This window comes from Megalobrama amblycephala, linkage group LG21 (assembly GCF_018812025.1).
Source record: "Megalobrama amblycephala isolate DHTTF-2021 linkage group LG21, ASM1881202v1, whole genome shotgun sequence".
Classification (NCBI taxonomy): Eukaryota; Metazoa; Chordata; class Actinopteri; order Cypriniformes; family Xenocyprididae; genus Megalobrama; species Megalobrama amblycephala.
Genome location: NC_063064.1, coordinates 28,430,936 through 28,458,098, shown reverse-complemented (window position 1 = coordinate 28,458,098; position 27,163 = coordinate 28,430,936). Strand labels below are relative to the sequence as shown.

Genomic DNA, 27,163 nt, shown 5'->3' with positions numbered 1-27,163 from the left:
AGACTTTCGTTTAACTTCGATACAAAAATGAAGATATTTTATTGAAATCTGAGAGATTTCTGTCCCTCCATTGACAGCTACACAACTACACTGCAAAATGTTCATAAAGAGATCATAAATCTGAATCATATAAATTGAGCGGTTTAGTCCACATTTTCTGAAGAGACTCGATCGCTTTATATGATGAACAGATTTAATTTAGGCTTTTATTCACATAAACGCACATCAACTCGCACATCAGATCTGGTTAATGGAAGCTCAAGCATGCTTGCTTGATGTGTGAGAACCAATGAGGTTCAGTTTCATGCGTTTGAGCTTCAACGAGCCAATGAGGTTTGTTCTCGCACATCAAGCAGGTTTGGATGAACTTCTGCATATGTTCGCTGATCGATGTTTTTCTGAATAAATACCTCTATTAAATCAGTTCATCATATAAAGTGATAAAGTCTCTTCAGAAAATTTGGACCAAACCGCTCGATTTGTATGTATTAGTTTTTGAAGCATCAAAGTGGTAGTTGCATAGAAGTCTATGGAGGAACAGAAATCACTGAGATTTCATTAAAAATATCTTCATTTGTGTTCCAAAGATGAACTTAAGTCTTAAGTGTTTGGAATGACATGAGGGTGAGTAATTAATGACAGAATTTTCATTTTTGGGTGAACGAATCCTTAAAGCCTATTAGTACATGATTTTCAACCATTGCAAAAATGGAACATTCTATAAAATTGTCAAACCCAGGAAGTGACATTACTTGGACTCTTCTATAGAATAAAATAGGCAATTACAAAATCTCATTCCCATTTTTTTATTTTATTTATATGACACATTTTTCTCATTGACTACAAACCAACATATGGTCCAAAGAATCTATCCTTTGGTTTTAATCCTTATTCAGACATTTTCCAAATTCTGATAATGGGGAAAAAAGGGAAACACCATGTACAATAGAAAATTAAACCACATATAATAATGTCTTCAATGTCTTAAATATCCTTCTGAGGTGGACAAACTCTTTTTCTGTAGGTTTTTCTCCAGAAACACCTTCTTTTAGATTCTTAGTTTGTACCCTATTCGTGGAAAGTGCCAATGTTAAACTTTAAGACACTGCCCTGTAACAGAATCAGATTTTCTCATCCTCTAATTGTTGACATGTCATGACTGCACTGTATTTGGAACAACATTTTGTTTCTCATGAGCAAAATAATGTGGGAAAAAAGGATGTAATAATCAAAAGTGTGAAATTTTTACTGTAATTGTACAATATCGACACCAAATGTTTTCAGTATTTTTTGGGCAAATGTATTTTCAGATTGTCTCTCTAGCAGCTCAAATGTTTACAAATCTATGTTCATTGGCGTACCTGTTGTACTAATCTGTGGATGTTGGAAGGGAAGGAAGATTTCTATAAAAAAACAAACAAATGTATAACTCTTTTGGCTTGTGTCTTCATCAAATACAGCTGCAGAAAGCTGACCTCGTTTATGCAGTAATTGTGTTAACGTTAGCATGTTTGACACCTGCGTAAACCAGAAAAAACAAATAAAATTTTACCCAGGCCAAGAGAAACACGCTGACACGGCAACCTCTCACAATCGGGTTCGCCCACCTGAACGCTGAGGTCACTGGCTTTAGAGATACCGTCAGACCTGAAGCCGTACAACACAATACAAGGAAACTTTTCCAGGAAGACCATAGGATGTCCTTTTTTGACCTTAATCTCTTCACCACAAATGTGTTACGAGCACATCGGCTTTGGCAGAGAACAAATAGGCAACTGATCTGTGAACAAGACTGATCGTCAGTAGGATTTGAATGCTGTATTTTTATATTGTTACTTTAGAGTCCATCTTCTGATTGGTCAGTGTGTTTCTAACAATAAACACTACGAAATTTCTTGTTAGAAAAGTTATTGTATTGCACATATCAAAAAAAAGAAAAGTTATTGTATTGCACATATCAAATGGAGGTCCTGACTCTCTGTGGTCATTAAAAATCCCATGGCACTTCTCGTAAAGAGTAGGGGTGTAACCCCGGTGTCCTGGCCAAATTCCCTCCATTGGCCCTTATCAATCATGCTTGTAAAGCGCTTTGTCATAATTGCATAATACTAAATACTTATGGCTGTCTTAGGGTATTTTTACATGACAATGATATATTAAAAACTGAAAAGTTGTGTACAGACGACAACATTGCCAAAACGATCCCCGTTCATACGGATCCACAAAAACGATTAAAATTGCTGTTTTCTGCTGACAAGCCAGCAGTTGGCAATGTCACTTTGTAAAGAAAAACAACGTACCTATATTATTGTATTGCACATATCAAATGGAGGTCCTGACTCTCTGTGGTCATTAAAAATCCCATGGCACTTCTCGTAAAGAGTAGGGGTGTAACCCCGGTGTCCTGGCCAAATTCCCTCCATTGGCCCTTATCAATCATGCTTGTAAAGCGCTTTGGGTGCACAGTAGTACATATGAAAGCGCTATATAAATGCCTCATTCATTCATTCATTCATTCATTCATTCAAATGACATTGCAGCCATCAAGCATGATTAGACTGACATTTATACACAAGATCAATTCATCAAAAATATTTAAATACAAAAATAAACCTTTAGTTCAAGATCTTTTAACACTTTTTTTTTGATTTGCACGATTGTTGGATAAGTTGGTTCTGTCCCATTAGCGATGAGAATGTCCCTGAGTCAACGACACCACTGTCCCTTTGCTCCTGTCGTTATTTTCATCCATCATCTCTGTTGTTATGGATCGATGGATGCTTTCTGCTCTGACACATCCCATGAGTTCAGCACCGCAGCAGAACAGGTCTTGATCCCATTTTGCTCAAGTCTTTCCGTACAGGAGTTATTGGGTAAAACTGTGCGAAAAATTGAGAAGATATGTTAGAAGGTGACCTCTGCATCTTGCAAATGAATGGTAAGAGGTGTTATCTGATAAGCCAAACCAGGGATGGGCGACTTCAGTCCTGGAGGGCCACTGTCTTGCAGAGTTTAGCTCCAACCCTGATAAAAACTCACCTGCCTGTAGTTTTCTTGATTAGCTGGATCAGGTGTGTTTGATTAGGGTTGGAGCTAAACTCTGCAGGACAGTGGCCCTCCAGGACCAAAGATGCCCATCCATGAGCCAAACAGCATTGGTTTTAGCTGACAAGACTAGTTTTATTCAACTGGCAGAGCATGGAACCATCAATGCCAAGGTCAGGTTCAACTCCCAGTGAACACGCAAGTTGCTTTGAATAAAAGCATCTGCCAAATGCATTAGAAAAAGTCCACGGATTCAGTTTGAGCCTGGTTATGTGTATTCAGAGAGTCAACGCACCTTCTGTGAAGTTTTTGTGATTTTGCTGGACGAAGAACAGCAAAATGAAGAACGTGAATCCGAGGCAGCTGAAGATCATTCCGCACAACAGGAAGCTGAAGCTACCTTTATTGTGCATCACCTGAGGGGGAAAGAGTCTCGAATCAACACAATTACAAAAGCAGGTTTACTTTTAGCTCAACTGGTGGAGCATCATGGCACTAGCAACGGCAAGGACATGGGTTCAGTTCCCAATGTGATGCAAGTCAGACCTACCGAACCCACGAGCACCTGGAGTAACATCTCCCCCATCCCTGCACTGGTCACCAGGACCGTGGTGGCACAACCTGAAGATGAAACAAAATAATGAGCTCAGGTTTTCATCTGTGGCCTTCTTGGCAACAGCCTGGAAATAAGTATAAAAACACATCAATGCTTTTGTCAAGAGTATGTTGCAATAACATTCAAATTGCCAATGAAATTTTATCACAATTGTACAAAACTTCAGCCAAAATGATGTTAAAACTGATTTTAAAAAAGGTGCTTGTCTGTAGGTATGCACAATTTGGTTGAGGATTTTCTGAATATATCAAAATTACTATATTATTAATAATATAGTAATAATATTTACCAAATAAAAATATAATATTAATAAATTAAAAAAAATAATAAATATTAATATTTTAATATTTCACAGTAAAATAAAGAAAAATAATATAATAATGCTAATTGCACAATACTAAATACTTAGGGTATTTTTTACTTGACAATGATGTATTAAAAACTGAAAAGTTTTTCATTTGCTTTTTTTGTGTACAGACGACAACATTGCCAAAACGATCCGGGGAACAAAAAGTAAATCGTGCGCATGATTTAGCAAATTGAGGGAACAAAATAGTAAATCCTGTGCATGATATGCAAAATCGAGGGAATGAAATAGTAAACCGTGCGCATGATTTACAAACCCGATTCCAAAAAAGTTGGGACACTGTACAAATTGTGAATAAAAAACAGAATGCAATGATGTGGAAGTTTCAAATTTCAATATTTTATTCAGAATACAACATAGATGACATATCAAATGTTTAAACTGAGAAAATGTATCATTTTAAGGGAAAAATATGTTGATTTTAAATTTCATGGCATTAACACATCTCAAAAAAGTTGGGACAAGGCCGTTTACCACTGTGTGGCATCCCCTCTTCTTTTTATAACAGTCTGCAAACGTCTGGGGACTGAGGAGTTGCTGAAGTTTAGAAATAGGAGTGTTGTCCCATTCTTGTCTAATACAGGATTCTAGTTGCTCAACTGTCTTAGGTCTTCTTTGTCGCATCTTCCTCTTTATGATGCGCCAAATGTTTTCTATGGGTGAAAGATCTGGACTGCAGGCTGGCCATTTCAGTACCCGGATCCTTCTTCTACGCAGCCATGATGTTGTAATTGATGCAGTATGTGCTCTGGCATTGTCATGTTGGAAAATGCAAGGTCTTCCCTGAAAGAGACGACGTATGGATGGGAGCATATGTTGTTCTAGAACTTGGATATACCTTTCAGCATTGATGGTGCCTTTCCAGATGTGTAAGCTGCCCATGCCACACGCACTCATGCAACCCCATACCATCAGAGATGCAGGCTTCTGAACTGAGCGCTGATAACAACTTGGGTTGTCCTTGTCCTCTTTAGTCCAGATGACATGACGTCCCAGTTTTCCAAAAAGAACTTCAAATTTTGATTCGTCTGACCACAGAACAGTTTTCCACTTTGCCACAGTCCATTTTAAATAAGCCTTGGCCCAGAGAAAACGGCTGCGCTTCTGTATCATGTTTTTTTTTTTTACCTATATAGTTTTAGCCGGCAACGGCGAATGGCACGCTGGATTGTGTTCACCGACAATGTTTTCTGGAAGTATTCCTGAGCCCATGTTGTGATTTCCTTTACAGTAGCATTCCTGTATGTGATGCGGTGCCGTCTAAGGACCCGAAGATCACGGGCATCCAGTATGGTTTTCCGGCCTTGACCCTTACGCACAGAGATTGTTCCAGATTCTCTGAATCTTTGGATGATATTATGCACTGTAGATGATGATAACTTCAAACTCTTTGCAATTTTTCTCTGAGAAACTCCTTTCTGATATTGCTCCACTATTTTTCGCCGCAGCATTGGGGGAATTGGTGATCCTCTGCCCATCTTGACTTCTGAGAGACACTGCCACTCTGAGAGGCTCTTTTTATACCCAATCATGTTGCCAATTGACCGAATAAGTTGCAAATTGGTCCTCCAGATGTTCCTTATATGTATATTTAACTTTTCCGGCCTCTTATTGCTACCTGTCCCAACTTTTTTGGAATGTGTAGCTCTCATGAAATCCAAAATGAGCCAATATTTGGCATGACATTTCAAAATGTCTCACTTTCAACATTTGATATGTTATCTATATTCTATTGTGAATAAAATATAAGTTTATGAGATTTGTAAATTATTGCATTCCTTTTTTATTCACAATTTGTACAGTGTCCCAACTTTTTGGGAATCGAGTTTGTAGTAAATCGAGGGAAAGAAATAATAAATCGTGCACACGATTTAGTAAATCAAGCGAACGAATTAGTAAATTGCGCACGCGATGTAGCAAATCAAGAGAACGAATCAGTAAATCGCGCACGCGATGTAGCAAATCAAGAGAACGAATCAGTAAATCGTGCGTATGATTTAGCAAATTGAGGTAACAAGGTAATCTTGTGCACACAATTTACTTTTTTCCTGCATGTCAGGTGTGGGGCTCTGTACAAAATAACCCTCAAACACACAGTGCATTTAATTAAATTTAATTTGATTATTGCAATATTGCACTTTCGGTTTTATTTCATTTAATCATGCAGCCCTATGCAAACTCACACTGCATTTTTAAGGCAGGTCCATTTAACACACTGATGATGTCTCTATCAAAAATCTGATTGGCTCTTTTAGCTCAAAGCAGCGATGGGATTTCTCCCATTCCTTTTTCTTCAAGTGGTCCATCCTGCCTTTGGATTCATATGCATTTCAACATCTGCTACAGCTGCAACTAGTCAGTTCACTTCAGGTCCAGATCTGCAGGATATTTTTAATGATACTTTTAATCGCTCTACCCCAACCAACCCCCAAAGTTGCGGCGTACAGAGGGCGCTCAGCAATTAGCCATTTATTTTGAAATAATTCCTCCCAGAGGCTTTGACCACTGGGTTTAAAAAGGATCGTCTCCGCTGTAAGACATAAGACCTGTCAGGCCGAACCTTCCCGTAAAGCCAAAGGCCAACAGCGGAAAGAATTAAACAGGGCGGCTCCTGTTGTCTTGGTCTCAGCGGTAAACCTTGAGTAAATACTGAACTGCAAAACCACCAATGGCTACTGTCAAATCAATGAAAGCCATAGATAAAAAAGTGATTTAACAATGCCGGAGACAGCGGCGGTCCATCTGTCGCAATACCTTTGTACTCCAGGATGTCTTCAGTGAGCGCTAGCATGCAGGGGAAAATGCTGCTTATAAATAGGCCGAGACAGCAGGTGCCGACGAAGAGGAACACACTACTGTTGGAGAAGATCAGCAGCAGAAGTAGTGTGACTATCACACCCACCTACAACAGAACAGAAGGGAGAAGATTTGCATTTGGACACGCACCAGCAATGAAGCCTTTGTTATTTGAGGTGAACACCTTTGCTTTATCTGCAGAGGAACGGAAATTGGGCGGCTCACCATCATAAACTTTTGGCGCAAATAAAAGCACGAAATAACAAAGGAGCCTCAGACACACCAGATAAACAAATGTCCCAACTGGCAAATGGACAGGGCAGAGCAGGATGCAGAATAAGGATGTTTGTTGTTCCTGTCCACTGTTTCCCTTGGTACATCGTGGGTGACACACCTTTCTTTTTTGATTGTGTTAACCACTTTTATGGGCTGTTGGATTTAACAAGAGACTAAGGAGAGATTGTAATGGACTGATAAATCATGCTTCGCTAAGCTCCGCCCCCTTGGTTACTGTTGCCAAATCAGACAAGTTTCACAGAACATCCCATAAGAATGAAATTTGCATCACATTTCTACACCGCTTTCATTATAATACTGTGTGTACTAATGATCAAAACTGCAAAGAAAAAAAAAAACACTATAAAAATAATGACTAAAAAAAAAAAAAATTCTTTATATTACATTAAATAATTACATTAAACATAAAATTAAATATTTTATTAATTTACTATGAGCCTATTACTTTATTTCTGTTAATTTTCACAATTACACATGTGTATCATTCAAAAGTTTGGAAAAAATAATTTTTTAAATGTTTTTGCAAAGGTCTCTTATGCTCACCACGACTGCGTTTATTTGATCAAAAATACAATAAAAACAGTAATATTGTGAAAAATTATTACAATTTAAAATAACTGTTTTCTATTTAAATATATATTAAAATGTTATTTATTCATGCGATCAAAGCTGAATTTTCAGCATCATTGCTCCAGTCTTCAGTGTCACATGATCCTTCAGAAATCATTCTAATATGATGATTTCTTATTAGCATTTTGTTTTTTATTTTTCTGCTTAATATTTTTGTGGAAACCATGATACACTACTATTCAAAAATCTGGAGTAAGAAAGAAATTAATACTTTTATTCAGCAAGGACACATAAATCGATCAAAAGAGACAGTAAAGACAATAATAATAATATAAGATAATAATAATAAATGTTCCTTGAGCAGCAAATCATCATATTAGGATGATTTCTGAAGGATCATGTGACACTGAAGACTGGAGTAATGACGCTGAAAATTCAGCTTTGATCACAGGAATAAATTACATTTTAGAAAACAGTTATTTTAAATTGTAATAATATTTCACAGTATTCCTGTTTTTACTGTATTTGTGATCAAACAAATGCAGCTCTGGTGAGCATAAGAGACTTCTTTCAAAAACGTTAAAAAAATCTTACAGACCCCAAACTGTGTTAGAATTATGAGTGACTTAGCAACAATAATTTCCATATTTTTAAAAATAATTTCAATAAAATTGGCTTTAAAACCAAATCAAAGTTACACACCTGATTGACGACGAGCAATCGGACAGGTTTAAAGTAGTAAGACAGAGGTATGGCGGACAGGCGGCCGGCGGTAATAGCCGCCCAGAAGACGCACGTCAAGTAGCCGGCGGTCTTGTGAGGTAGATTCATAGGGGGCTCCACTGCGTATGTGTACACAAAGCCTGTGTATGAGCCCTGAGGAGCGTGAGATTAAATAATACATGAGTTCAAGTAATTAAGCAAATGCTCTTAAATTACAGAGCTGAAATCCTGCTAATCCTGCTTACCACTATACCGTCAGAAAAGAAGAGCACCAGACCCCCAAGGATATGGATCCCAAAGAAAGACGACGGAAAGCCGTGCGCGTTGCCAAGGAGACAGCAGCTGAACAAGTTTATATGGCCTGCAGAGACAGAAGAGCTTGAATGTACAGCGGGAAGATTACAACAACATCCTTTCTGCCTGATATGCACATCTAACGGCATGTTTGGCTCTATTTCTGACTTGCATGCACTTGTGTATATGGCATTCATGTCTGATCCAACATGGTAATTATTTCATCAATGTCAGAGGTGCAGAAGTGCCGGCAGGTTCACAATCTTACTTCTGGAAGTCTCTTTCTGATGTCCAGCGTCTTCTGTCAGACCTGTGGTTCCCCAGGTTTTCATCGCTAGCACATCTCCATCTAGTAAACGTCGACTGGGGTCTGAGCCGCATGTGAACAACCGCTCACGATACATCAGGATGAATATCGCGATGGGTACTGGAAGCTGCACAAAGACAAGACAGAGTATAAAGACAGGGATATCTGATTCGTAAAGGAATTATTCTTTTGAACAAGTGTTCTTAAAATGATTCAGATGAAAAAAATAATAATATATATATATATATATATATATATATATATATATACACACATACATATACATATACATATACACATACATATACATATACAGTGGCATGAAAAAGTATGTGAACCCCTTGCAGAATCTGTGAAAATGATGCAAAAATGCTTGCAAACTGATGAATCTGCAGGAGCTGGAGGATTTTTCTGAAGAACAGAGCTCAGTTTAACTGCTCAGGACAAACAAGAGACTCATGAACAACCATCACAAAACATAAAAACAGTCGTGGATCATCAGGTAACCACACACAGTATTGAGAACCAATGGTTCACATACTTATGAATGGGGTCATTTTAATAAATTCAGCTATTGTTTTGTCTTGTGAACTAAATGCAAACATCTTTTATGTAAAATATCTTACTCAGGACAGTACTAAACAAAAAATAACATGCATTTTTTTATTATCCCTCTTATTTTATTAAAATAATTCTCATTTTCACAGATTCTGCAAGGGGTTCACATACTTTTTCTTGCAACTGTGTATATATATATATATATATATATATATATATATATATATATATATATATATATATATATATATATATATATATATATATATATATATATATATATATACACACAGAGAGAGAGAGAAATTTAAATAATTTTTATTATAATATATAGATTTACTGCCATTCAAATGTTTGGGGTCTGTAAGATTTTTCAAAAGTCTTTCATGCTCACTAAGATTTATTTGATCAAAAATACAAGAAAATCAGTAATGTTGTAAAATATTATTACAATTTAAAATAACTTTTTTTCTATTTTAATTTATTTTACAATGTAATTTATTCCTGTGATCAAAGCTGAATTTTCATGTTGAAAACAGTTGCAACAGTTGCTTGCTACAGTGTTGCTTCATATTTTTGTGGAAACAGTGATTTTTTTTTTTAAAGATTTTTTGATGACTACAAAGTCCAAAAGAACAGCATTTGTTTGAACTAATTTTTTTGTAACGTTATAAATGTCTTTACTTTCACTTTTGATCAATTTAATGCATCCTTGCTAAATGAATGATTTTTTTTTTATTATTATTATAATGACCCTACATTTTTTTAACAGTAGTGTATATTGATCAAAAAGTGGGGGAAATATTAAACATTATATATATATATATATATATATATATATATATACAGTGTTGGGGAAAGTTACTTTTAAAAGTAATGCATTACAATATTGCGTTACTCCCTAAAAAAGTAACTAATTGCGTTACTTCGTTACTTTTTATGAAAAGTAATGCGTTACTTTACTTTTGCGTTACTTTTTCTCACCAGGGCTGGGCTTGCTTGTTTGTTTGTTTTTTAATAACAACAAAAACATTCTATTTTTGGCAAAAAGGCCCTTTCACACCAAAAGTGAAATCAATGAGCCTTAGGCTGAAGGAAAAGCATATTTACACCTGTACAGTAGAGGGCGCAGCTCAAACAAATCTTTCAGATGTGCTGCCGTTCTGGATTTAAGAAGAATAAGATACAGGAGAAGGAAGTTCTAGTTCTTATTTCTAAATCTAATCTAAAGTATTTTTTGCTTATTAGTATGGTTGAATTGAAGGTCAGCAGCAAAGACATTGGTTAATAATTGAGATTAAATACATAAAGTATATTTGTGTAATTTAATATAGTTAATTATTACAGGTTTGCAAAAATTCTGAGATTGCATTTCACTGTTTTTATTCATTTTGAGGAATACTGAATGATTTCGTGCAAGTGAGATGAGTAAATGCATGTTCACATTTAGTCTAAAACTACAATAACCATCATTGCTTACACAGCACACACAATATCTCTGCACTGTATTCCTCTCAACATGGGGTCAACATGTCAGTCAATAAATGTGAAAAAGTAACTTGCGTTACTTATTTGAAAAAGTAACTTAGATATTTTGTTGTAAATTGAAAAAGTAATGCGTTACTTTACTAGTTACTTGAAAAAGTAATCTGATTACGTAACTCAAGTTACTTGTAATGCGTTACCCCAACACTGTATATATATATATATATATATATATATATATATATATATATATATATATATACACACACATACACACACACACACACACACACACACAGTCAATATAATATATTATATAATATATAATATATTTTTACTAGTGGGTGCAGGACACTATAGTTCATTTGTGTAAGTGAGGATAGCAAAATAAAGTAAACTGTGACATATTATACCCAAAAATTCTTCATACAGTGGACTACCAGTAAAATGGATAAAAATTTGGAACCAAAAATTATTCAGACACTTTGACCTGACCATGTTTTGCTTAAGTGTTATCTGACATAAATAAGATTTTTTTTTTCCTGACACAGTTTAACTCTGAGATCTTGTCATATTTTATTACCATTTTTTAAACTAGTGAATAAACTGTATTAATGAATGAAATGTTCAAGGTGTCTGAATAAATTTTGGTTTGACTGTATATATAAATAGTATAATTTTATTACCATATAATTTTCCCCCATAGGTGTGTCAGTTATACTATCACTATTTATCCAGTTTAGTCATGAGGCATTATAGCCAGTGTTTATACAGAACTGTCTGATGGAGTGCAGTTGCCAAGGTGACAATCTTAATTTATTTCTTTTATTCAAATACCCTCCTAACTGGCCCTTCCTTTGACATTAGCGTTGACGGAGGATTCAGTATGCACACTAACCATACACAACTTCAACATCACATTGCCATTAATACGATAATCCATTATCTAGTGTTCTGATGGCATGCCACTCTTAAAATCATTTGAGTACAAACTCAAACCTCAAGACAGATCGATCTTACATTGATGATGGCCATGATCCAGAACGCGTAGGAAACGTTGGTCACCACCTCTCCCTCGGTGTGGAGGGGGACACTGGAAACGTTGTGCACAGATCTGCCTGTGAGCTTGTTCCTCAGATGCGTTAACGATGTTGCATTGGCGCTGCTGTTCCCAATCACACAGCTGGTCTCAGACAGGAAGGGGTCAGCGATGAGGGGACTCACTAACGCCCCGAGACCTACAAAGAAGTGAAGAGCCTGGAAGAGATCAGAGCCGAGACGATAAAGGAGAATCAGTGATGATGTTCTTGTTCTGATAGAAGCAAAAGTTTTTAAAGCAACTTTATAAAACACAGTTCTAAAGTTTGATTGGATGCGTGTTTAAAGCTGTTAAATGATGCTCGCTTTGTGTCATGCCTAAAACATCACGATGAAATATTAATCCTAAAATGGGCAATGTATCTTGGGGGATACAAACATTAAAATAAAAGTCATGTTTTTAAAAAAACAACAACAACAACAAAAAACATGAAATTGTAATATTTGTGTCCTAAGAAGATGGAAAATAGCAATAAATTAATTTTCAATAAATTTGATTTCTCTTTATGGTCTTGCCATTTTTAGGGTTAATATGGCAAGATTCAATGATGCTTGAAACAGCCTATAGTTTTGCTAATTAAAGGATTAGTCCACTTTTAAATACACTTTTCCTGATAAATTTACTCAACCCCATGTCATCCAAGATGTTCATGTCTTTCTTTCGTCAGTCGAAAAGAAATGAAGGTTTTTGAGGAAAACATTCCAGGATTTTTCTCCTTACAGTGGATTTGAATGGCTACCAACAGATTGAAGGTCAAAATTACAGTTTCAGTGCAGCTTCAAGGGCTTTAAATGATACCAGATGAGTAATAAGGGTCTTATCTAGCGAATCGATCGGTCATTTTCGAAAAAAATACAACCGTTTATGCTTTATAAACAAAATATCGCCTTGAACGTACTTTCCGCTTCCGCATTCTTCATAACGCTTACGCTGAATGTCCTATGCCTTCCCTATTCAAGTTACGGAAAAAAACGAAACTGGCGCCGCGTTCATTCCGTACGTAGAATAGGGAAGGCGTAGGACATTCAGCGTAAGCGTTATGAAGAATGCGGAAGCGGAAAGTACGTTCAATGCGATATTTTGTTTATAAAGCATAAACGGTTGTATTTTTTCCGAAAATGACCAATCGATTCGCTAGATAAGACCCTTATTACTCATCTGGTATCGTTTAAAGCCCTTGAAGCTGCACTGAAACTGTAATTTTGACCTTCAACCTGTTGGTAGCCATTGAAATCCACTGTAAGGAGAAAAATCCTGGAACGTCTTCCTCAAAAACCTTCATTTCTTTTCGACTGACGAAAGAAAGACATGAACATCTTGGATGACATGGGGGTGAGTAAATTTATCAGGAAAAGTGTATTTAAAAGTGGACTAATCCTTTAACCTAATGAAAAATAATACATTATATTATTTATTGAGCATTAAAGTGTTATCCAGTGTTATTTTAGCATTATTTATATTTTTAATTATCTTTTATTTTTTATTTTCAGATTTCATTTTAATTTTTTACATTTTTATGCCATACGTTTTTTATTAATATTCAATAAAAATTATATATATATATATATATATATATATATAGTAATTTTACCATTTAAGTTTAATGTATTTTATATTTCAGTTTTAGTTTTCATTTATTTCCAGTTGAAGTAAACTCATTTCAGCCATGGCAACACATTTCTAATTTTCATTTAGTTTTTCACCAAATATTTGTATTTTATTTTATTTCATTTTATTTTAGCTTTATTTAAATTAACAATTAACAAACAATAATAACCATGGTGTTTTTTTTTTTAAATTTTTTAAACAGAATAAAACACTCAAGATATGCACTACAGTGATTTTACCGCTCTACTTGTACCCAGCTACACCCTAACCATGGTAAAATTAATAAGCCATGGCCTTTTGTGCCATATTGTCTCAATTGTCTCAATATACACTCTGTAACTCATTGAAGTTTATCTTCATTTTTTCCTATGATATGACTGTACAAACAGCATTCCAAGAGCGCCAATGTAACAGCAGAAATTCAGTTTCACAAAGCATTTAATTGGCAGAGCAAAAACAAACAAGATGTGTATTAAATATCAATAACAAAAAAATTCTACTTATAGAACTGATACAGCAACATCACACTCACTATTGTGCTGCTGATATGAATAGCAGCAGGCTGTGGTTAGCTGTAAGACTGGTGTGGTTTGCTTAAACATTTCTTATTAAGCATTTTTAACCTTTTGTATACTGAGGGTGTACTTCCTTTTTTCTTGAAACTTTTCTTGTACCTTCCTTTTTGATGACTATGAAACTGGTTCTGTGAGTGCCTGACTGTATCCTATAGATCAAGGGACTTGCATATAACTTATTTTTAAAGATTTGCAGTTTGAGTATTTATGCTGGCTTCACATGCTATAGTAAATACAAGTTTTCTGGTTAAAAATTGGAAATGAACTGCCTCTCAAGGGGGATAATTTTGATACCCAAGTTCCTGTGTTGGGCATGCCATAAACTTTAAACATGGAACAATTGCTGTTGTGACTGCTATTCTTTATTCGATTTTTCCACAACATCTACATTGCCTTGTCTTTTAAAGTAGTGCATATTTACTTCAATATTTTATGAATAACCATTTGAAGTATATTATATGTTTTATACACAGTGAAAATAGACTGTATTTGACTAAAATATCAGAATCTGATCTAAACAGTGCGGTGAATGTTTGTTAATGAATGGGATGCTAAATATCATTTTAGCTTTAATACGTTTTTCCCAATAAATAAGCAAGAATAAACCTGGTGTCCTCCATGATTCCTGTTCTTTCCGAAAAAAGAAAAAAAAAAGCATTTAATCCCACTTTAGAAGCGAGAAGTAGGAAATTTCTGATAGTACATGAAGGCAGCATAAAAGGCATTATTTATATATGTTTTACTATAGTTTTGATCAAATAAATGCAGCATTAGTGAGCATAAGAGACTTGCTTTCAGTGATCATCATGCTTTTAGAAGGAGCAGCTCTGACATTTTGTTCTTTTGTACTCCTTTTGTAGAAGTCAAACAGGTTTCAAGGGTGGGTAAAATAACAGAATGTTCTGTTTAAAGCAAATGACCGGATTCCATTGCGTGCAAGGACTTCATTTAGACATGAATGGAACATTTCTGACACTGCATTTCAGACAAGATACTCTACGACTGAATACTGACCTGCAGAAAAACAGTGGAGTCTTTCTGGTAGATCTTGACCAGTTGTAGATTGGATATGGTGTCAATGATGCCCATGGCAAGACCGGAGACCGCCAAGGCAAACGCCAACAGGAGCAGCTTATGGCATAGTGGGATGATGGCAAAAACCACAGAGATGATGAGGGTGGACAAAGCCAAAGCTGACAAAGAACTCACAAGCCTGAGACGAGACAAATAAGACATTGTGTTTTAAACAATAAGGCATTAACAAAAATATATAAAAGTAATACACTACCCGGCCAAAAAACAAAAAAACAAATACTTAAGAGTCTATGACTAGATCATTATTACAGTGATTATTATGTTTCTAGCATGTTATATGTTTGGGAACAGTTCTTCTAACCCTAATTGATGGAGTGTGTGTAGCTTTTAATTTCTTAAACAACCATGTAGGAAGACACATCATGGCCATATTCCAGTGAAAGAATGGTTGGGAGGGAGCATGAAGAATCACTTTGAATTGGCATCTCTGAGTCTAGACATTAAATTCATTGAAAGTCTTTGGGATGTGCTGGAGCAGACTTTACAGAGTGCTCACCTCTTGCATTGTCAATACAAGATCTTGACCAAAAACTGATGCAACTCTTGATGGAAATAACATCACAACATTTATTTCCATCAAGAGTTGCATCCAGTCATAGGCTCTTTAAAGGGTTAGTTCACCCAAAAATGAAAATTTTGCCATTTATTACTCACCCTCATGTCGTTCTACACCTGTAAGACCTTCGTTCATCTTCAGAACGCAAATTAAGATATTTTTGATCAAATCCGATGGCTCAGTGAGGCCTCCATTGCCAGCAAGACAATTAACACTTTCAATGCCCAGGAAGCTACTAAACACAGTTCATTTGACTACAGTGCTTCAACCTTAATGTTATGAAGCGATGATAATGCTTTTTGTGTGCCAAAAAAACAAAATAAAAACTTTTCAACAATATCTAGTGATAGGCGATTTCAAAACACTGCTTCATGAAGCTTTACGAATCTTTTGTTTCGAATCAGTGATTTGGATCGTGTATCAAACTGCCAAAGTCACATGAACTATTGAAATTTCGAAACACTTATGACATAACAAAGCCTTGTTTACTGAAATCACGTGACTTTGGCGCTCTGAACCACTGATTCGAAACAAAAGATTCATAAAGCTTCATAAAGTGTTTTGAAATTGGCCATCACTAGATATTTTTGAAAAGCCATTATTTATTTGGCGCACAAAAAGTATACTCGTCGCTTCATAACATCAAAGTTGAACAACAAGAACTGTTTTAAATATGTTTTTAGTATCTTTCTGCGCATTTGAAAGTGTTAACTGTCTTGCTGGCAATAGAGGCCTCACTGAGCCATTGGATTTTATGAAAAATATCTTAATTTGTGTTCTGAAGACGAACGAAGGTCTTATGGGTGTAGAATGACATGAGGGTGAGTAATTGATGACAGAATTTTAAAGGTGCCCAATAATGCTTTTTCACAAGATGTAATATAAGTCTAAGGTGTCTCCTGAATGTGTCTGTGAAGTTTCAGCTCAAAATACCCCATAGATTTTTTTAAATTAATTTTTTTAACTGCCTATTTTGGGGCATCATTAACTATGCACTGATTTTTTCAGCGCGCCGCCCCTTTAATTCGCGTGCTCCCTGCCACACGAGCTCTCGATTATATTACAGCACATTTACAAAGTTCACACAGCTAATATAACCCTCAAATGGATCTTTACAAGATGTTCATCATGCATGCTGTATGCATGCTTCGAATTATGTGAGTAAAGTATTTATTTTGATGTTTATATTTGATTCTCTATGAGTTTGAGGCTATATACTCTGTGGCTAACGGCTAATGCTACACTGTTGGAGAGATTTATAAAGAATGAAGTTGTGTTTATGAATTATACAGACTGCAAGTGTTTAAAAATGAAAATAGCGACGGCTCTCTTGTCTCCGTGAATTCAGTAAGAAACGATGGTAACTTTAATCTCATTTACCAGTACATTAGCAACATGCTAACGAAACATTTAGAAAGACAATTTACAAATATCACTAAAAATATCATGTAATCATGGATCATGTCAGTTATTATCGCTCCGTCTGCCATTTTTCGCTATTGTTCTTGCTTGCTTACCTAGTCTGTTGATTCACCTGTGCAGATCCAGACGTTACTGGCTGCCCTTGTCTAATGCCTTTCATAATGTTGGGAACATGGGCTGGCATATGCGAATATTGGGGCGTACACCCCGACTGTTACGTAACAGTCGGCGTTATGTTGAGATCAGCGTATTTTCCGGAAGTCTTTTAAACAAATGAGATTTACATAAGAAAGAGAAAGCAATGGAGTTTGAAACTCAATGTATGTCTTTTCCATGTACTGAACTCTTGTTATTCAACTATGCCAAGGTAAATTCAAATTTTGAATCTAGGGCACCTTTAATTTTTGGGTGAACTAACCCTTTAAGTATTTGCTTATTTAAATCCAAACAGTGACTTTTAGTAGTATGACGTTAAGTAGTATGTTATATATAAAGAAAAGTTTCAAACAGATACCACCTGAAACAGCCTCAGGTGAGTCTTTTGACAAAAAAATGGTTCTGTCTGGCGTCCCTGACTTTATTTTCACCTTGGCCCAATTAAATTCTATTTATATGGCTTATCAAATGCCCCTTCTACTGATAGCAGACGATACCAGTGGGAACATGACACTTTTACTTTATACCCGTTTTAAGATTCATGCCACAAACTGTATTAACCATAAAGCAGAACAGGCAGAAGTAAACATGGAGAATGTTCTCTGTTTAAATATATTCATGACTGTAAAAATAGAGATAAAGATCTTTTATAACTGTAGATAAAGTAATATGACTATCTGTAATGAGGAAAACAAATAGAAAAGGTATTGCTACTAGTCTGACACCGAGTGCACGTTTCCAAATAAAAGCAATTGCAATTAAAAGAGACTATTATTATTATTATTATTATTATTACTAAAATATGACTACAGCAAGAGAAACAGAGTATTCACTATTACTACAGCCATGCTACAATGCATTTTCACAACATTTTTACTGTCAAATCAACTTAAATAATTCATGTGGTTCAGATAACATAATATTTTGAGTTTCTGTTGATTAAACCAATGGCATTCATTGTATTAACTCAAATTTTAAATTTCAATGAACTCAATTTTAAGACAACCAGGTAAATTACTTTTTTAAGTTAAACCAACAATTCTTTTTTTACAGTGTAGCTACTATTCACATGGTTTTACTTGTTTTTCAGTCTATCCTACATGTGGAAAATTTCAGAACGGAACAGGCTCAGAACTGTAGGGTACAAAACAAACTGTAAACAAATATAAATAGTGGTGTAAACTATGTCAAGGTAATATTTGCTTATACATATAGCTATAAAAATTGCTCCGTTCTTCCTTGAATGTGAAGTTAAGTCACTTTAAATGAGCAAATATAGTTCCAAACCAAGCAATTTTGGACCACTTACAAAAATGAACTTTACAAAAGTTAATTTCTTTACTGTCAGGCAAAACAACAGCAGGGCAGCGTGTGTTTTTATGGCTCGAGTCCCAGATAACTGAGACAGCACGACTTTAATGAGCACATGACCACTACAGGGTTTTCCAGGCCGAGGCCATGGACGGGTTAGAAACTGATCAGTCCCAAAGAAATCAGATAATGATATCTGTTACGATGATTAAAGGCTGCCAAAAATAGTTTATTATCATATTTACATATGAGTAGGATGCAATTAAATGCCTTATCTCATGAGGAAGTATACAAGATACATGATAGGAGGGGAAAAAATGAAAACATCTGACATTACAAGTTTGACGTGCTCAATTAAGTCTAATGAAAGTAAAAATATGTTAATTTTAAAACAAACAAATCTTTTTTTTTACTGTGATTAACATATGGTTTACAAATAGAGATGCACATTATTTACACTATCAACACTTGATAATGAATCGTAGATATTAGAAGCAGATAATATCTGAGCTTATTTTCTGTGCAAGGCTACAAAAAGTGTTGATGCCTCATATCACTGGAATCTAGATTACCCCAGAAATCATACAGTAAATTATCAGCCATAATAAAAACAATTACCAGTATAGGCCAATATTTAAAAATAATAAAAAAATGGATTCTTTGAAAGCCCTCTTTTTCAGTTCCTCTTTATTTTGAGGAAGTGTGCTAGTATATACTTTTCTTATAAAACCACATATGTAAATACAATACTATATAAGGAAAGTTGACATATAACAAGTCCATGAACATTTTTTTTTTTTTTTATGCAGCATAGATATTTATGATTAGAATTGACATGTTTATATCATGAATTTTGGGTTCACATTTTCTTTTCTTTTCTTTTCCTGATTTAAAATTATTTGCAATTTTATAAGTAACGATATTCTATATTCCAGTATGTCATAAACTACTACTGAAACAGTTTTGACATGTCAACCACTCAAGAATTAAATAAAATATTAAACAATATCTCTATATCTCTCCAAAATACTCACGTCTTACTGAAGAAACCACCAATGGTGCTTCCAATAAAGAGGAAAAACTGTTGTGAGAAGAAGACCAGAGTGATCTCCTGTAGGGTGGACTGAGTCTGACATCTCAGGTCCAGAATGGTCGGACCCAGAAAAGCGACACAGAGTCCAAAACTGAAGAACACACTCCAGTATGTGAAAGTATGCTGCCAGTTACTGCGGAATAAAGCGCAGATCCGTTCATTAAGCAGATGTTTCATACTGGAGAAAGTTTCTGAGGTGTTCCTTAAGCATTTACACGGCTAGGCATGAGTAAACTTGTCCAAAGTGAGAGTCGCGTGTTCAGAGTGATCGGAGTGATGATTGTCCGATTCGCGAATGAATGGTTCATTTAAATCGGTTCTTTTGAAAGATCCGGTCAAACCGAATCCTTTGTGGAGACTCGTTGGTAAGAAGAATTTTAGTTATGTTTTCCCTCAGGCGTGTTACTGATGTTTAATCTGTGTGTTTTGGGGAAAGTCTAAGAAAATACTTTGGAAATGATGACATTGTGGAGCCTGCTTTTAGACATAAATTAAAATCAAAACATATCAGCAACATTTGAAAATATATATACACTTTACATACATTTGACCAACAGTATTTAACTAAACGCTAATGAATGAACGAACTGGTCCAGTTAAAGCGAATCGATTCGCTAAAACACTATCAGGAGATCGGTGCTGGTGCCCAAAATAACACCATCGACTAATGACTCAAGTGAACCGATTCACTAAAACAAAACGATTCGCTAAAAAGATTCAAACATCCAGATATTTGCGTGCAACAGGTGTGTTTCTCAACAGTTTGTTTTTTGTTTTTTTCTCACAGAATTCGCCATCAAAGCCAAAATACTCTTGAGGGTAAGAAATCACGCTTGGTTGCCTGAGGCGACATGCATATTTGGATTCTTTTGTTTGTTTTCATATCCAGCGAACCGAATACATCTGACAGGCCCGACAAGTTCTTATGTCTTTCGTTTCGATACGTAACACAAAAAACACACTAATTTATACACAGGTTTAACTGACTGTCCAAATTCTATTTTAAGTTTACTTTGTGAAGTGTACTAATGACAAACAGCACCATGAAAGACAGTAAGACTATTGTTTGAGACGAGGGAGTAACTTTCCCATGGTTCAACTCAACTTCATAATTTATTTAGTTTTTTATTTAATTACTTTTGGCATTTTCGCAGTCACAATACATTCAGCTTCAGAATATCTTAATAGAATAGACAAATCACACAAAATATTTAATATCACATTTCATACAAAAATCTAAATCTTTTATAAAACATTTAGACATCATCTAAGATCATTTAATACCATTGTTTTTTTTCCTTTCACTGAGAATAAAGAAAACACTTGTCAAAATACATATATTTATATATTAATTCTTTTCAATAGAGTATTTAAAATATTTTCATTTACCACAAAACACATAAATTAGTGCCGCTGTTGCGGTAATGTTAAACTAAATCTCAATAAGTCATTATATTTTTTATATATTTCTTCTTTGTCAGTCAATATTTCTGTTCCCTGGTGGCCCTGGTTTAAATGATCAAGCTTTTCATTTCTGTCCACTTCAAAATTAGCATGTGCTCAGTGCCATTTACAATAAAGAGTCATAGTGCGCTCATTTAAAAAAAAAAAAAAAGAAACTACAAGATACAGTAGGAGAAGGTGAACAACATTAAGATTCAATTCCAGGACACTTGCATGCCATGTGCAAATACGGAGTAGCAATTAGCTTAAATGGCAAAACTAATATCTGCATGTGCAATTACTTGAAAGGAGTGAGATCCTTGAGAAGATTGAAGTAGATGGTTTTTCGAAAGGCGTAAAATTGGACCCCATCATCTCTTATGGTCTGCAAAGGCACCTTTTGATGGTTTCATAAATTAGTAACTAGTTAAAGATGCTGTAAGTGATTTTCTTTTGGTGTACCACAGCTGTTTTTTAGCCAATTGGAAACAGGAGGTCTAAAGGCCCGTTCACACCAAGAAAGATAACTATATTGATAAATATTGCACAAAGAAGCAAGCAAGAAGTAAAATCATCAGTAAAGTATAGCATTTTATTTTATGTACTTTATTGTAGTTAGTGGCAATTTAATATTTTGTTCAAATTTGGTGAAAATATCTAATTTCGCTTAGGAGTTATAGACATGTATATGTATGAGTACATAAAAATGACCCATGCATGACTTTGATTGCATTTTTTCGTCACTTACTATAAAAATTTTGGCATTTGGGCTTTAATGTATACCTACATTTCCGAATTTCCAATGGTGGTAGTTTCATCTCGATTGGACTAACGGTTTCGAAGATATTTGTGAACATTGCTTTGACGTTAAATTGCAACGTTGCACTAACCATAAAGCAAAACCTAGCATGTTAGGTATCGTTGGATTCTGCAAGGATTCAAGAATCTAAGGAGATGAGAAATAAATGGGATATATAGCCCTCTGAAGGGCACTTCGGAGTGAAAACAGTCATGGCCGCCATATTGAAGGGCCGTTCCAAACCGAAGTGCTCAAAACTGGCCACTTTAAAGGGCCCTTCGAAATGAAGGATTTTGAAGGGTACAAATGATGGACACTTTGGGCCCCCATGATCCTTTGTACAGGGAAGTTGTTTGACATCACAGAATGGATACAGGAAGCTCGGTTTTACCTATAAATGTATGTATAGTATTTTTCGATACTACTGTAATATTTATACGAGTTAGATTTAGTACATTATTATGGTCAAAACGACATTGTACTTCAGCAAAAATACTTTACAGCTCCTTTTATCAGTCCATTCAAATGTTTCAAATACATAGACACAATATACAATATGGTGCGATAAGCCAAAAATAAATATATAAACTAATGTTAAAAGGCGCAGCTTGCACAATCTACTCCTCCTTGATTGTCTCATTAAGATGACGCAGAAGTGCGTTCCAAAAAAGAGTTTTTTTGACCCCTACACCCTTCATCGAAGCTCTCACTCCGAAGGGTAAACCCTTTGAAGGGATTAGGGCATAGGGATGAGCCCTTCCGAATGGAACGCAGGGTAAGTCAACTACATCAAAACTTATGAGCAAATGAATATTTGATTTCACCACTAGGTGGCACTGTCTCAACTTCTCATGCTCCTTCAGGGCATTGTGCTGATGACCCATACCGAGTTTCGTAATGATACGCTTATACGTAAAAAAAAAAAAAAAAATACAGCATTTTGCTACAAAATGCATAATGGCCGACATAATCATACGACTCGGCATGCTGCCCAAAAATAGTCATTTTTACTATCTCTGGACCAGTTGGTGGCACTGTGCCGAAATGCAGCATGTAGCCTCAGGTCATGCTTGTGATGACATGTACCAAATTTGGTCTGAATACGCCAAAGCGTTGCGGAGATATAGTCTCGCATCCATTTTGCCATGGTCTTCTTCGAATTTGTTTGTGCGTTTTTCGAGAATTTTTTGATAGCTTTTTGCCCACATAGTCTGAAGATAATCTGATTTTCATGACAATTGGAGCAACTGTTCGAAAAAGTAGACGCCAAATTTGCTGTAGTTAATGTTGGGACTGTCGTCTATCAGTGTGCCAAATTTTCCCACAAGCGGTTCTATGGGCACAGATGAAGAAGAAGCGGAAGAAGAAGAAAAAGAATAATAATAAGAACGCCAATGGATACAATAGGTGTCATCGCAGCTTCAGTGCTTATGTGCTGCAGTTTTGTCGTCTGACGCTTAAAATGCTCGTGTTCTTTAAAACAGGAAGGATTCTGATTGGCTGTCAGTGTTTTTATCGTTCATCAGCTGGAAAAATCGTTCTGAAAGTGTTTCCAACGATATTGTTTCTCTGTGCCGTTATAGTTGTGATGTGGACTCTGCTATTCTTTTATATTTAGAATGATTTTTAGAACAATATCTTTATCGTTATAATTGTCATCCTTGGTATGAATGGGCCTTTATTTTGCTTGTGAAATCGCTTACAGCGCATTTAATAGCTGAAGTTCAATGGTATCATGATATAATTCAAGTAATTTCTCTATTCAATGGCTCAAATATTTATGACAGTTTGCATGTTTAATGCTTCAAAATCAACACTTAATATTATAATATTCAATGAATGTTTGCGAAATAAACCGTAATATGTGCCGTGACTCATCAAACACGTATGGCAAAACAAGTCAAACCTCAAACTGAAATGAAGAAAATTTCACTCAATGGGAAAAGTTGGATATGAATCTACCATGTGTAACACACACTAATAAAAATTCTAAATCTAGTAGTACTTTCAGGTGTTCAGATCTACATCTCCAGACAGAGAAGAGTCTAGACACACTTTAAATGCCTTAACATAGAGCATTCTAGCTCCGAGCTTCAAGATCAGCATGGTTTTTAGGTTTGAAAGAGACTGAGATTTGATTGAGTTTTGGTTGCACTTTTAACCAGCTAATGTTATACATCAATTCAGTCTGTTTTCTGAAGTCCAGACTGTAATGAATTGGTGTGTATATGAATGGATGCATGCATGCATGTTTTGGATGCTTTTTCCTTCATAATGATTTTGTTCTGCTGATCTCTTCATGCACCACTTTGATTCTTTTCCTCAGAATATGCTTTGTCTGCGGTTCTTGCCTCGACCTGGATTTGGAGAAAATGACCCATTGTTAGAAAGTTTTGCAGGTAAGCATATATTATCACACGATTAAATCGTACAGGTTTACAGATGGGATTAATGTGCTCTGCAAATAGTGATGTCAAAATAATGGTATTGAATACCCGGAGGCTGGAATACTGAACTCCTGTGTCCCGGATCTTTCTGTAGCTGGATCTCCCTCAGTGAAAACACAGATGAGGCTAGAGAGGGTGGAAGACAAGCAGGTGATGATCAAAGCCAATGTATTGTTGTTTGTTGTTTTGCCAAGGTAAAAGACAGATTATAAGGCTCTTGCTCAGATGATGTTATATAAGCAGACTCTCTAGAAGTGATGTAAATATTGGGATGAACTCACTGTCAGGTATGGAGTGGATGTTCTCGCCCAGAGTCTGGAAGTAAGAGTGTGTCAGAGATAACTCGGCTGAAATCCTACACTTGGTGTCGTACTGAATGGGAACAAAACCAAAAATAGGGGGAGGGTTTTTAATTGGAATATTGTATCTTTGTGCTGAGTATGTATGCTTCTGACCTAGCTAAATATTGAGGTTAAAATGGCCCAAAATTCCCCCCCCAAAATTGTGTATATATAATATAAAATATGGTTTATTATGGTCATTATAAATTGAAATACTTTAAAATGTTATATTAATAAACATATATTCAGTTTATATATTTATGTATTTATATTATTTTTATTAATAATTTATATAAATAGTGTGTGTGTGTATATATATATATATATATATATATATATATATATATATATATATATATATATATATATATATATATATATATAGATAGATAGATAGATAGATAGATAGATAGATAGATAGATAGATAGATAGATAGATAGATAGATAGATAGATAGATAGATACCCACACACACACATTTCTTAATGTTTCATAACGACATTCGTGAATGTCGATCTGTAGTGATCATAATTAGCTATATATTGATGTTTTTTTTAATCTTATATATATATATATATATATATATATATATATATATATATATATATTATAAATTAAAAATAAAAATATAACAAATACATAAGTTGAATATGTTTATTAATATAGCAGATAGCAGTTTATAATATTTAAATTTATAGTGATCATAATTAACCATATATTACTTTTTAATTAATATATATATATATATGTGTGTGTGTATATATATGTATGTATATACATAACATGTCGATCTATAATGAGCATAATAAGCCATATATTATATTATCTTTATTATATATGTTATAAATAAAATTATATTAATATATAACATAAATGCATAAATTGAATGTTTATTAATATAATAATAATTTCATATTTTATTTTATAATTAACAATATATCATGATTATTTAATATATGTATGTATATGTGTGTTATTAGAATATATACATTTGATACATAAATATAGTACTATACATTTTATAGTATATTCTAAATTTTTCAATTTAATTTTTGAAAAATTAACAGACTTGTGCAGTAGATGCGCAAAAAAAATCACAGAACTTGAATTTTGAACATGCATAGTGGTTCTTTCACTGTTTCGTGCGCTAGAGCACAAGTTACACTTCCTCTGATCTTTTCTGTCATGCGCGCTCTTCACTAATGACTTGATCTGAGCACAGCTCCCCTGACTTGTTGATCCCTGAGCTATAAAGTAGTTTTAAATAATGAAGCACCCATCATCCGACTGTCATCCAACACAAAGTTATAAAATTGTCTCCAGCGAAGTTTGGCATTGTTTAAAGTGAGCAGAGCGTTCAGAGCGCTTTGTGTGAGGCTGACAGTGCGATCAGTCAGCGGGGTTTGATGAGAAACAGGTGCACGGTTCGGACTCATTAAGGCCGCTGTCACCATTAACGAATCGCGCGCTCTGTGGTCTTTCATCATAATGACAGGTCAGTGCGCACTCAAGCTGCGTGTGCCATCAGAACGCACAGAGAAAGAGAGAAACGCATTCACGTTTATACAAATACAGCATATTCTACTGAAATACAAATGAACACAATCTAAACCTGCTTGTGAGGACCTCCCATTAAGTCCATTGTTGTTAAATTAAACTAATCATACCTATTACAGACTAACCCTACTTCTGTTTTACGCTTGCAAAATGTCCTTTTAGGACATTATTAGGCACATTTGTAAACACAATTACCTAGCTGTCATACTGGAGACTTTACAGTATATTGACTTTTAATGTTCGTAAATTAAGCTAATTATAATATTTTTAGCTGCTTTATGCTGGCTTTCCTGCCTGACTAGCTAAAAAGTGGCCAAAACCCCTCTAAAACCAGCAAAAAGACTGTCTGTCTGACCAGGACCAGCAAACACACTTAATATGTTTTTTCAACAGGGTAGATGAATCTTATTCCAAACCCTAAAATACAACTTTTTTTAGATGTGTATAATCTAGGTCTGTCAAGTGATTACATTTTTTTATCTAATTAAAGGGTTAGTTCACCCAAAAATGAAAATTCTGTCATTAATGACTCACCCTCATGTCGTTCCAAACCCGTAAGACCTCCGTTCATCTTCAGAACACAGTTTAAGATATTTTAGATTT

The 27,163-nt window shown here is 35.0% G+C and overlaps 3 protein-coding genes across 16 annotated transcripts in view; 1 reads left to right on the top strand and 2 right to left on the bottom strand.

Annotated features, from left to right (window-relative positions):
• The window catches only part of elk4 (ETS transcription factor ELK4), a 163,362-nt gene that overhangs the window by 16,457 nt on the left and 119,742 nt on the right, over positions 1-27,163 (top strand). For all 8 annotated transcript variants that reach the window (XM_048172687.1, XM_048172688.1, XM_048172691.1 and 5 more), the window contains one exon: positions 24,542-24,614. In XM_048172687.1, the coding sequence (XP_048028644.1) occupies positions 24,542-24,614 (73 nt within the window). The remainder of the gene's footprint in view (positions 1-24,541; positions 24,615-27,163) is intronic.
• mfsd4aa (major facilitator superfamily domain containing 4Aa) lies at positions 791-20,290 on the bottom strand. Its single transcript, XM_048172693.1, has 10 exons — positions 19,915-20,290; positions 15,355-15,553; positions 12,079-12,315; positions 8,977-9,142; positions 8,660-8,775; positions 8,394-8,567; positions 6,783-6,930; positions 3,596-3,666; positions 3,341-3,461; positions 791-2,879 (listed from the first exon to the last, which is right to left on the bottom strand). The coding sequence occupies exons 1-10, from the start codon at positions 20,148-20,150 to the stop codon at positions 2,764-2,766; spliced, it is 1,584 nt and encodes a 527-aa protein (XP_048028650.1). The 5' UTR covers positions 20,151-20,290; the 3' UTR covers positions 791-2,763.
• cdk18 (cyclin dependent kinase 18) overlaps positions 22,868-27,163 on the bottom strand; it is a 77,989-nt gene continuing 73,693 nt past the window's right edge. For all 7 annotated transcript variants that reach the window (XM_048172698.1, XM_048172695.1, XM_048172699.1 and 4 more), the window contains 3 exons: positions 24,944-25,034; positions 24,711-24,788; positions 22,868-24,572 (listed from right to left, as the gene is read on the bottom strand). In XM_048172698.1, the coding sequence (XP_048028655.1) occupies positions 24,538-24,572; positions 24,711-24,788; positions 24,944-25,034 (204 nt within the window). In that variant the 3' untranslated portion in view covers positions 22,868-24,537. The remainder of the gene's footprint in view (positions 24,573-24,710; positions 24,789-24,943; positions 25,035-27,163) is intronic.